This window comes from Propithecus coquereli, unplaced genomic scaffold (genome assembly GCF_000956105.1).
Source record: "Propithecus coquereli isolate 6110/MARCELLA unplaced genomic scaffold, Pcoq_1.0 Scaffold1, whole genome shotgun sequence".
NCBI lineage: Eukaryota > Metazoa > Chordata > Mammalia > Primates > Indriidae > Propithecus > Propithecus coquereli.
This window is the reverse complement of record NW_012133857.1, coordinates 10812062-10824933: the sequence shown is the minus strand read 5'-3', so window position 1 is coordinate 10824933 and position 12872 is coordinate 10812062. Positions and strand designations below refer to the sequence as shown.

General features: G+C 38.3%; 1 protein-coding gene across 1 annotated transcript in view; it reads left to right on the top strand.

Annotated features, from left to right (window-relative positions):
* The window catches only part of SMARCC1 (SWI/SNF related, matrix associated, actin dependent regulator of chromatin, subfamily c, member 1), a 193094-nt gene that overhangs the window by 136284 nt on the left and 43938 nt on the right, over nucleotides 1–12872 (top strand). Inside the window, exons 22-24 of the mRNA XM_012638213.1 lie at nucleotides 5337–5392; nucleotides 6844–6961; nucleotides 7632–7792. Coding sequence (XP_012493667.1) covers nucleotides 5337–5392; nucleotides 6844–6961; nucleotides 7632–7792 — 335 coding nt within the window. The remainder of the gene's footprint in view (nucleotides 1–5336; nucleotides 5393–6843; nucleotides 6962–7631; nucleotides 7793–12872) is intronic.

The following is a 12872-nucleotide window of genomic DNA, read 5'->3' as shown; positions in this document are numbered from 1 at the left end:
TTTGATCTCTTCTGTTCCCATTTGTATGCCTTTAATTCCACTCTCTTGCCTGATTGCCATGGCCAGGACTTCTAGCACTGTGTTGAATAGAAGTAGAGATAGTGGGCAACCTTGTCTGGTTTCAGTTCTAAGTACTGAATGGGGAAAAATTGAAAGCATTCCCACTTAGAACTGGGGCTGATTTTGAAGGGCTTTTACCTTACGGACATTGAGAAGTCATCAGAGAATAGAAGTAGCATGATTCAGTCTGTCAGAAAAGTAGCTGCTAGTAGTTTAAAAATGAGGTACGGGAAATGGAAGAGGTTCCCACTAAATAATCATAGTTGCTTTTCAAGGAACTTCATTACCTATTTATAACATACTTTTATTAAAAACAACTATTTTGCAAGCATTTATTTCTCTTCTCCAGTCTAACTTTCCCTGTTCCTTCAACCCTTTATGAAATGGTTTCTAGACCTTTCCCCATACTGGTTTTGCTAATCACGTTATTATTCATAGAATGTGTTTAGTGCATGGTCCACTACTTTATGTTATATGCCTTCTTCTTTAAGTTGGGGTTTTTCTTTATTCCTTCTAATTATCCTCTCTTTAACTTTGCGGACATAAGTCAAAGTACACATTTGTGGGGAAGGATTCTCAACCTGCTGGTTTATCAACACCAACAAGATGAATATGGGATGAAGTGGAGAGGCTGCAACCTCTTAAGGTTTATGATTCTGATCAGAATTCAGACCAAGGAGAGACTGTTTTTTCTTCTTTTTTTCAAGAAGATGCCTGTTTAGAAAAACACCCTTCAAGCCACGTTTTTCCTCTGCTCTCATACCTCAGTAACGATTAACACAGAAAAAGACTTCTGCGACCAAATGTGGGTTTTTTTTTTTACCACACACTAAACAGCAGATGCCAAATGGGTGTCCTCTAGTTTAGTTTTGACACTAACTACAGATAGCGTCTGATTTCACACGGTGTGGGCTCAGTCCCCAAGACTGCCCCCCGCCCCGCTAGTCCTGAGTTCCTAAGTCCAAGCCTTCAAAACTCTGGACCAACCAGCTATTGTTGGGGTTCTTATGACTCCCCCGCCCTTCAGATTTGATGAACTTGTTGAAGCAGTTCATAGAACACAGGGAAGCATTTATGCTTACTGGATTATTATAAAAGATATTACAAAGGATACAGATGAAGAGATGTATAGGGTGAAATATGGGAAAAGGGGTGCAGAACTTCCATGCTCTCTGGGGTGTGTCACCCCCCAGAAACCTCCATGTGTTCAACAATCCCAAAACTCTTCAAACCATGTCCTTTTGGGTTTTTATGGAGACTTTATTATATAGACATGATTGACAATCATAATAAAAAGATAATTAAACAAAAAACTCATAATCTAATTCAATAAGGCATGTCTGTACAGACTTTTGTTGACTTCTCAATATAACATTCTTTCCTTTAAAATATGGGGCAGGACCCTCCATGGAATGAGAGTCTTTTGACTCATAATCAGATTAGAGTCCTGTCTTAGAAATATTTTAAAAAGTCAAAGTCAGACAAGGATTATCAAAATTATGAGCCAAAAACCATAGACAAAAATCAATATATATGTGATAACATAATATCTTATAGTAGCTTCAACAAATCTTACAGAATAAAAACCACTTTATATACTCTTCTGCATAGCATCTTGAGAAAAATACAACACATAATTAAACTCTTAATAGACATCTCCTTAAAAGTTTGAACACTAAATTAGGTGCACTTGTGCACACCTGTAGTCCCTTACTTGGGAGGCTGAGGTGGGAGAACCACTTGAGTCTAGCGAGTCCAGCCTGGGCAATGTATTGAGACTACATCTGTTTTTTTAAAAAAAATCTGAGCCCTGTCTCTGGGTGTTTCCACCTTCACAGGTTCTGTCTTTAACTGCACCATCATCATATAAATTGATATTAATAATATTATGTAAATATTCGTCTCGGGATCATAGCTAATTAAAGAGTTTATATCAAATTTGGCTTGCCTTACCATAGAAAAAGTGAGTATGGAATGTGGACCTACAGATTGTAGGTAGTCATTTCAAAAGCAGATATCTTCACAAAATAAAAATCCTGTTGCATTTCTCCCACATAATACTTAGTCTGTAATTAAGCTGACTCAGCCAAGGTGACCTAATGCACATTCAATTAAGAGTAACCTGTGAAGTTTTGGGGTTTTTGTTTAGTTTTTTTGTTCAAGTCTCGTCATTATTATATTTTAATGTGTCTTAATGCAGGTTATATATTTCATCTGATCTATCTAAGAATTGCAGCATTACCAATAATTTGAATCATTATGTTCCTCTTGTATTTCTTCCTCTCACCTTCCCACTTCCAGCACTAAGAATCCTAAATTTTGAATGTCATTCTAAGTACTTTTTGATTCAGTTGTATTACAGACATCATATATGGTGGGTGTAATTTTCCTTGTTTTTAAGCTCTATAAAACATGGTTTATTTTAACTTCTGAGACTGACTTTTTTTCTCTCTCTTTTTTTTACTCAGTATTAAGGTTTCAAGATGTATCCATGTAGTTGCTTTATTCACATATCCATTTATTTTCACTGCTGTGAAATGTTTTGTTGTGTAAATATAATTCATTATAGTTATCCATTTTTTTATTGAATGGAAGATTTTGGTTTCTTCCTGTGTTTGCTGTCAGGCATGTGTGGATAGTGTTCTCTGTGCCTCACTGTGCACATATACAGGGTTTCTCTTAGATGTAGTGCTATTCAAAGTGTGGTTGGTAGACTGGCTGACATACCAAGGTAAAGAGTTTGCATCACTAAGCTCGCTGTTGTTTAATTCAGTTATTTCTTTATCAGATGAATTTCTCAATAAAGGAGTATTGAACATTCATATTCAACTCCCTATTTTGTTGTGGACTGATCCTGTGGGTAGCAGGGTAGCAATGTTTTAGGAAATGACAGTTTTTTTCCCCAAAGCGTATGTGCCATTTTACACACCAGTAACACTTGACCCAACACTTCCTGGTGTTAGACTTTCTGCTGATCTAGCAGGTGTAAAATGACATTTCATTATGGTCTTAAATTACATATCTCTCATAACAAATTTAAGTCAAATATCTTTCCTTAGGTTTATTGGTCATATATACTTCTGTATATACTTCTATAAGGCAACAGAATAGTCTCTTGCTCAGTTTTCTATAGTATTTGTCTTTTTTCTTTATAAATCTTACATACTAATCTTTTATGAGTCACTGCGCTACATCTGTTTTCTTCCATTTTGTTATTTGTTCTTTGAAGAGTTTTAATGAAGAGAAGTCCTTGATTTTAATAATTGTGTTAAGTTTGTCTATTCTTGTTATTGCTTGTCTTGTTTAAGATATTATTCAAATTTTGTCTTTTCACATTTTTATCCAGAATTTACTTTTGTTTTCATATCAAAATGCAGTTGGTTTTATGTGTTAGTTTTATAGGTCACCACCTTGCTAAACCCTGTAATTATTTTTAATAACTTTTCTACAGCTTATTATAGTTTTGTTCTCTGTAAATTTTAACCGTTTTCTTCTTTCTAGTCTTCTTTTAATTTCTTTTTCTTAATTGACTATGTTGGGTTTGACTTCTGTGACTATATTGAAGGGAAGTAGTAATAATGGTATCCTTGTCTTGCTCTTAATTTTAAAGGAAATACTATTGGCATCTCTCTATGAAGAATGACATTTGTTACAGGATTTTTTGGGGAGAGGTGGGGGGAGATGGGGTCTTGCTCTGTCGTCTGGGGCTAGAGTGCAGTGGTGTCATCATAGCTCATTACAACCTCAACTCCTGGGCTTAAGCGATCGATCCTGCTGCCTTAGCCTTCCAAATAGCTGGGGCTTTAGGTGCACCCCACCACACCCAGCTAATTTTTCTATATTTTGTAAAGACAGGGTCTTGCTTGTGGTCAGGCTGGTCTGGAACTCCTGGCCTCAAGTGATCCTCCCTCCTCAGCCTCCCAAAGTGCTAGGATTACAGGTGTGAGCCACTTTGCCTGGCCTGTTGTAGGACTTTTGTTAACAGTCTTTTTGGGGATCAGGAACATCTGTTGTCATTTGATTTGTGAATCAAGGTTATACTGGCCTCATAGAGTGAGTTAGGGGATGTTCCCACATTTTTTATTCTCTGGAAGAGATTATAATCATCTTTTCCCTAAGAGTTTGGTGGCATTCCTGATTAAAAAACATCTGGACCTCTGTTTTTGTTTGTTTTAAGTTTTTTAGTTATTTCAGTTTTTCTAAATGTCTGTTTTGGTGGTACGTGTTGGTTTTTCATGACAGCGTCTGTCTTCCACTCTGGAGTACAGTGGCACAGTCAGCGCTCACTGTAACCTCCTGAACTCCTGGGTTCAAATGATCCTCCCACCTCAGCCTACTGGGTAGCTGGAACTACACCACCACTCCCAGTCAATTTTTTCTGTTTTAAGTAGAGACGGGGGTCTTGCTATATTGTCCAGGCTGGTGTCAAACTCCTGGTTTCAGCAATCCTCCTGCCTCAGCATTCCAAAGTGCCACCGCAGCTGTGTTTTTTTCTCTTTTCTTTTCTTTTCTTGTGTGTTTCTCTGTAAGTACTACTTTTACTGATTCTTTAAATTCTGTGTATTTCCAAGCACAGAAAAATTTATATTTTAAAGGTCAAATTTCATTGGATTGTGTTTAGAGAAATTGATCTGTATGGTAGTGATTAATTGAAATTTGTGAAGACTCACTTTATGACCTGATTTGTGATCACTATTTTTAAAATGTTTTGTGTGAGCTTGAAATTAACTTGTATTATTCTTTAATTGGTGAGTGTACAATTTTGCACATGTACATTAGAACCATCTTGCTGAATTCACATCTGCCGTACATCTTAACTGAGAGGTGTGTGCAAATCCTCTCCTAAGGTGTATGTTTTTATTTTTTCCCTGCTGTTCTCAGAGGTTTTTTTCGTGTGTAGTTTGATGCTATTTTATTAGGTTACTAAAAGCATAGAAAATTAATAATTTTCTCACATGTGAAATAATAGTTTTTCTCATGTAATTTGTTCATATGTGCCTCTTGTATTATGGTGAACATGGTATGTGTCCTCTTCAGCCAGAATATGATGCTCTTGAGATTTTAGTGAATATCTGGCTCAGCAGTGTTTATCCAGTACCTGATTCAAAATATATACTAGTTAAGTGTCTATCAAATTATAATGAATTATTTTTAGTTTTTTGCCTTTTTTACTTAAAATGTTTTGAACTTTTTATACATACAGAAAAGTGAAAATCCTAAGCCTAGTGCTTTTCCACAAATTAAACATTCATGTAAGCATATTCTTTTACTTGTAGAAGGTGCCGAAGAGGAAAAAATGGAAGCAGACCCTGATGGTCAACAATCTGAAAAGGTAAAGTTGGTTTGAATTGTCTCACAACAGAAAAGCCACAGAGAGCATGCCTTTCAGAGGCTAATGATTTGGGTTTTTTGTTATCTTTCGAGTCCCTTAGGGGACTATAAATAGTTCCGTTAGCCAGTTGGACTTTGCTGGTTTAAGGTATAGTTCTCTCAAGGCATAATGTAAGATATTTTTCATTTATTCATTGGGTGAAGATACATCCATTCCCTATCCTTTTCTTTTGTGCCCCTTTCAGGCACAGTTGTGAATATGAAATACAAGTTGTAGTTCTTCTGAATGATGAATTTTAGGGTTTAGGTCCTATACTTGTACCCAGAATAGAATGACAGAATGTTAAGTGATTTTCTAGGAGGATTAACTGCCAGCAGAAGAACAGGTAGAAAAGAATTTGTGAAGCTGGGTGTGGTGGCTTGTGCCTGTAGCCGTAGCTACTCTGGAGGCTCAGGCTGAGGCAGGAGGATTGCTTGAGCCCAGGCTTTCAAAGCTACAGTGAGCTGTGATCATGCTACTGCACTCCAGCCTGGGCAACAGAGGGAGACCCCTGTGACAAAAAAAAAGGAAGATAGGGAATCAAAGATTCCAACTGGTGGGGGAGGATAGACACTAAGGACAGTGTGTGAACAGCACAAAAATGCCCAGTTTGTTAGTGGCCCAATCCCTGTTTCATAAGAGACTGTAAATGCAAGGTGAGCTAGGCAGAATAGTACTTTACAGCCTCTTCATAGTCAGAGTCTGGGTCTTTGTATTCTGTACACTGTTATAGCACATACTTAGCAGTCAGTCAGTATTTGAGTGACTATACAAGCAGGATTTAAGGTCTCAGTTACATGTAGTATTCTAAAATTCTATATAAATAAGGAGAGGGAGAGGTTAATAATAAACTCGATTACAATTCCTATAGTGTTCCAAAGAGCGTGCTTTGCACTTTACATTTATGATTTGATTTAATTTGTAAGGTCAGTGATAGTCTGTCCATTTTATACGCAATGTTACATAATTTGTTTAAGGTCACAGATACTTAAAAATCAACAAATGATATACCACATGCTGACCTGAAGAATTGAAGTTTTCAGTCCCCAAAGCATGATCACTGATGCTCTGTTGTGGCTCTCCCTCATGTTTTTAATCAATAAATAATATCAATTAATTCCCCTGACACTCCTTTGGGAATTGAAACCATGGCTTTATAGCAGACGATGCAGAGAGGAGGGGGACTATGTGCTTTGGGAAGCATATTATCTTGTGAACACTCAGGTGTTGAGATGGTAAAAAGTATTTCTATGAATTTGTTAATTTCTTTTCCAGCTCTTCTCTACGGGTCTCTTCTGAATCTAGTCCACTTTTTACCAAAAATAGCAGGATCTTTTTTATTCTAAGATAGTGTTACTCGTAAAGGGCTGATTTTGCTGACTCCCTATCCTCTTGTTTTGTACCCCTTTCAGGCAGAAAACAAAGTGGAAAATGAAACAGAAGAAGGTGATAAAGCACAAGATAGAGAAAATGAAAAAAACAATGAGAAGGAACAGCAGGATAGTGAAGTTAGTGAGGATACCAAATCAGGTAATTTGAGGAAACTCCTTAGGTATTATTATGTAAAACTGTAAAAAGGCACTGGAGAAATGTGGTATTTTATGTAGAAATATTTCCTCATTTATTTTGGATTTATTATTTGGATTTATAATGCATCGTTAAGTATGCATTCGAGTTTCATGTAGCGGGTAGGTACCAGTGCTAATGCAGGTGGCTGTATTTTGCCCTGCTGTTTTCTTTACTATATAGATGAACCAGTTATTCAACATGTTTGAAGTCATCTCACAAACATGGCATTTTTTTTTCAGTGACAGTTGCTGATGTACCCCATCATGCCTGTCAGGCTCATGGAAGTACTCTGTCCTCAGTGTCTGATTTCCTGCATACCCTAGGGTTCCCAGAACATTTCATTGACTGATGAACAAATATATGGGTCTTATGCTTAGTTACCTTAATTTTTTCTTTTTTATATCCAGGGGACCTACAGAGAGAGCTTAGATAAATGAAGGGAAGATAAAGTGTACTATTTAGAAAATACAGCCCAAATACAGGCAGACTTAAATGCATGGAATGATTCAACAAAATTCTTTAAAAAGGGGAAAAAAAGAGGCATTGTCCTAGTTTGTCACGTGGCATAGGTGAGAAGTAACAATTGTTTAGACTGAGCACACTGGTGATGAAGCATTCTCATACTTTTCAGAAGAAAAGGAGACTGAAGAGAGCAAAGAATTCACTGATGCATGTAAAGAAAGAGAAAGAGAAAGTGATATCGGGAAGAAGAAAGTAGAACATGAAATTTCCGAAGGAAATGTTGCCACAGCCGCAGCAGCTGCTCTTGCCTCAGCTGCTACCAAAGCCAAGGTTTGCTCCTGACAGCCCTTTTCAAGTGCTCTCTTAAGCCATGAATGGTCATATTGTTTTTAGTTAATTAAGAACATTTAGTATAAAGAGCCTCGCTCCCAGTAGGAGATGACTATTTGCTTGAACGGCATTTCTAGGTTAAAAAATCCACAAGCAAGAGGAGGATGATAGAAATAGTAGATCCAGTCCTAGAGGGTGACTTTTTTCATTCTGTTCATTGTGTCATTTAGCCTTGTGAAGACTGCAGAGATTAAAGGCAGATTTCAGAGTCTTTTTAAGGGACTGATTGTTTTTTTGTTTTTAATTTGCCTGGAGAACTTGTCTTGGACTATTCCAATAATTTCTACCAGATTGAAATATTTATCATTTTTTAAGGCAGAAATCTGTTTCCTTGTCTAAGTACTTCACCCTGATCTTACAGACTGAAAGGAGAGAAGAAACCTAAAATAGCTTTTTTTTCTTGAATTTGCCAGCTTTTCTGGGGGTGGTTTTTTCTATTTATAACATAGTATCGGCTGCACAGCATATTTAAGACAAGAGAGTGTTATTTTCCTCACTTTGTGTTAATTTAACATTTTAAAGAATTCCAAACATGAATATATAAAGTTTTAAAATTTTTTTTCACCTGTTTTTCATTCTATCTCAGAAGTAGTTTTCTTCCATTCTAGGTCATCACATTTCAAGAAACAGTGATTGCTAGAGTATTCCTAATCGTTTTACCTTGAGCTGTTCTTTTTTTTTTTTTCTTTTTTTTTTGAGACAGAGTCTCACTCTCTTGCCCGGGCTAGAGTCCCATGGCTCACAGCAACTTCATACTCCTGGGCTAAGGAATCCTACTGCCTCAGCCTCCCAAGTAACTGGGACTACAGGCACGTGCCACCATGCCTGGCTAATTTTTTCTATTTTTAGTTGTTTGGCCAATTTCTTTCTATTTTTAGTAGAGATGGGGGTCTCGCTCTTGCTCAGGCTGGTTTCGAACTCCTGAGCGCAAACGATCCGCTCGCATCGGCCTCCCAGAGTGCTAGGATTACAGGCGTGAGCCACTGTACCCGGCCCTTGAGCTGTTCTTGATCCATTGGTAAAGATGCTCTTTCATGGTTTTTTATTTCCCCAGACCATTCAGCTACTGTGATTTACTTCTCAAAGTGTTGAATCTGTGGAACATGATTTATAACAGACCCATAAATGAACCAATTCAAACCATAAGACCACTGTTTTAAATGTCCACCCATATGACATAGATCCAGCCATTGGGTGGGAGGGATGTTTACAGGCCACAGCAGACAGATACCCTACCTGATCGTTATTATTGCAATAGCTTGAAGTCATGCATATTCATACTTGCCAGCCTCTTCCAAAGATACCTCCTGATCTTTATGATTCTTTAGCTAGTTTTAGGTATTCTCTCTTCTCTACTAACCCCTACCTCTAGGCAATTTTGATGCACACTCTTACTTAAGTGACTGCTAATGTAATCTGACTATTATTTTACATATGTCAGGTTTTGGTCCTTCATTGGCCACATCTTTTTGAGTCTGTCTTCTGTGACATTGGACTGTTTGGGCACCCCTTTGTCTCTGGGTTGTCCAAGTTCTTATTGTTAACACTGCCATCAGAAGTCTTAGAGACCTTAAGGATTGTCTTGGGCATATCCTCTCACTTTATAAATGACGAGCTAGAGGCCGTAAGGGCTTCCCTCCTTGCCCACTTTCTCAGTCTTCAAACCTACAACCTTAGGTCATCTTTGACTCTTCTGGTTCTTTTGTTTTCCATAGCTGTTGAGGCAGCAAATCCTCCATGGTGCTTTAGGTCACCTGCTAATGCGTAGCCACTCCCAAAGGTCGGCCTCCCTTAAACTTCTGCCTGTCTTCTCCGTCCCATTTTGTTTCGTACAGCCTAAGTAATTTTTTTGTTTGTTTTCTAATTTTCTCGAAGTATAATTCACATTCATATAATTATGGGCATATAAGTCTACAACACAGGGAGTTTTTCACAAACTGAGCCTACCTTTGTGACAAACACCTACTTCAGGAAACATGTTACTAGCCCCCCAGAAGCTTCCTCACATTCTCTTCCTGTTACTATGCCCGACCCCCATGAGTAATTACCAGTCTGTCTCCTAACACCATGGATTAGTTTCTCCTATTTTTTACTTCATATCAATGGAATCCTACATTATGTACAGAAATCTGTAAAAGTTCAAATATGAGCATGTTACTTTATTCAGTAACCTCTCCCTATCTCTCTCAGGCTAAAATTTCAAACTCTTCGGTAGAGAATTCAGGATTTTTTCATGATCGTGACCCTGCATAGTTTTCAAGCCTCATTTCTTATCTGTCCTTCCTGAACAGTTTCTTACAGTTCTGCCGAACAGAAGCCACTCTATTTTATTGCCAGCTAAGCATTTTTGGATACTCTTGCCTTACATAGCATTGTTCTCTCTTCCTTCCTTTTATTTCCTCTCTTTATACCACTGTGCTGTGCTTTACTAAATGTTGCCTTTGAAGGAACTACAATGGTAGACTACCTTAAAAAGTTTATGGAATGCTTTGCTTTTCTGTGACTTCATAGCTGTTAATATGCGCAACTTTGGGCACAAAAATGTGTCTGTTATACACTACCATCTGTCTTTCAACTTTTTGATTCCTTCACTGCAGAGAAACCACTTTTATGGATCATTAGGCCTGGCCCTTTGCTATTCCATACAAAGTTTAGAACAGCAGTCCCCAACTTTTTTGGTACCAGGGACCGTTTTTATGGAAGACAATTTTTCCATGGACCAGGGAGGGGGGAAGTATGGTTTAAGGATGATTCAAGCACATTACAGTTATTGTGTACTTTATTTCTATTAATATTACATTGTAATACATAATGAAATAATTATACAACTTACCACAGGTTGGGGACCCCTGGTTTAGAAGAGTTTACAAAGAAGGATTTTTTTCCCAGGTCATTATAGTTTCACTCCCCCATCATCAGTAATTTTTATTTCTAATAACTAGGAGCTTGTATCTTCATTCTCAAAACACCTAGGTTTCCCTCTGATTTGTGAAGGTGGTACAAATGCTTGTGCTACATGACTTGGCATATGTGAACCCTTCAGTGCCATTTATAGCTGGATCTGATAAATTTCATAGCAGGCCGGGCGTGGTGGCTCACATTTGTAATCCCAGCACTCTGGGAGGCTGAGGCAGAAGGATTATGTGAGCTCAGGAGTTTGAGACCAGCCTCAGTAAGAATGAGACCCCATCTCTATTAAAAATAGAAAAATTACCTGGGTGTCATAGCATGCATCTGTAGTCCCAGCTACTAGGGAAGCTGAGGCAGGAGGATCACTTAAGTCCAGAAGATGGAGGTTTCAGTGAGCTACGATGACTCCCCTGTACTCTACCCAGGACAACAGAGCGAGACTCTGTCTCAAAAAAAAAAAAAAAAGTTCATAGCACACATAATCATTTTTGTGCTACATGGTAATTAGGGGGTAAGTATTTCATGTAAATTACTATAATTAGTATAACTTATCTAGCCAATCCAAGTTTCTCTTATTCTCATTTTGTTCGTCTGTGTCTATAAACAGCTTTATTATTAAGAGTTTTCCTTGATAATTGTTTGTCAAACTCTGACATGGAGTGGTAATTAGAGGTTCTAGATCTAGCTCCTAAACACAAGAAGTGGCTTGCTTCTGGCTTCTCCCTCTTACTGCCCTATGAGGGAGTCTTCAGGAGTATGTCCATTTTTTCATTGTACCTACTGACAAGCTGTGACTTGCCCCACCTGTGGAAGTGGTGTGTGGGTGCAAGCAGGAGCTCCACTGTCTGAATGCTCTGGATTCTTTCCATCTGGGGGTTTAGGCTTAGAGGGAAAGAAGGGCCCAGAACTATTGCTGGAATAAACAGGAAACCCCAGAAATTAGAACATGTTCTCTTTTTATCAGCAGCAGTAGGTTCAATTCTTCCAAGAAAGCAGAGATCACATTTTCTTAAAATAAAACCACAGACATTTCTTTTGGATTTATTCTACAAACCACCCCATGTCCACATTCCCTAAAATGGCTGAAGTCAGTGTGTATACACAGTGAGTGAGTGTGAGCTCTAGGGCAATAGGAAGACTCTTTCTTACCCCTCAAAAATATCTCATAATTTGCTCCTTTATACCTGAAATTCCTTCTTGAGATGGGAAAATTACCGTTGTACATTTTAGTCACAAGGCTTTAACAGGTAAGGATTGGTCAAATTGATTGACACTAAACATAATGATCATTGATATTATACTATATCTTAATAATACTGTGGAGCGGGGCACAGTGGCTCATGCCTGTAATCCCAGAACTTTGGGAGGTTGGGGCCAGGAGTTCTAAACCCACCTGGGCATCAGAGTGAGACACCATCTCTACAAAAAAAACAGAAAAAATTAGCCAGTGTGATGGAGCATACCTGTAGCCCCAGCTACCCAAGGTGGGAGGATTGTTTAAGCCCAGTAGTTGGGGGCTGCAGTGAGCTATGATTATATCACTGCACTTCAGCCTTGGTGACATAGTGAGACCCTCTTTTTAAAAAAAGAAAATACTGTTGAGAGGAGACAGAAGGAAAAAATGGCCTATTTGATCAGTTAGCCTATAGTTAACCCTGTTCACTTTCATGCTTATATGACTACGTGGAATCTACTTCGGTTCTACCAGTTGTAAGCCATTGTTATATGTAAAGTTTGCCTCAACCCTATTCCAACCAAGTTATTACTTTATTCTCATTAATCATTTTTCTCAGACTGTTTCTCCCACATGCCGTATATCTTCTGTGGCACCCTCCCAGACCTCATCATTTTTCTTACTTTCTGTAAAGCCTATATGTGAAGGGTTGGGGCTCTACCAGTAGCCCCTCTTTGGAAGGCCCTGGTCATCACTGTTTCCAGACCTTCAAAGAATACTAACCTGGCTGGTCGTGGTGGCTCACGCATGTAATCCTAGCACTCTGGGAGGCCGAGGTGGGTGGATCGTTTGAGCTCAGGAGTTGGAGACCACCTGAGCAAGAGAGAGACCCCGTCTCTACTAAAAAAATAGAAAGAAATTAGCTGGACAAGTAAA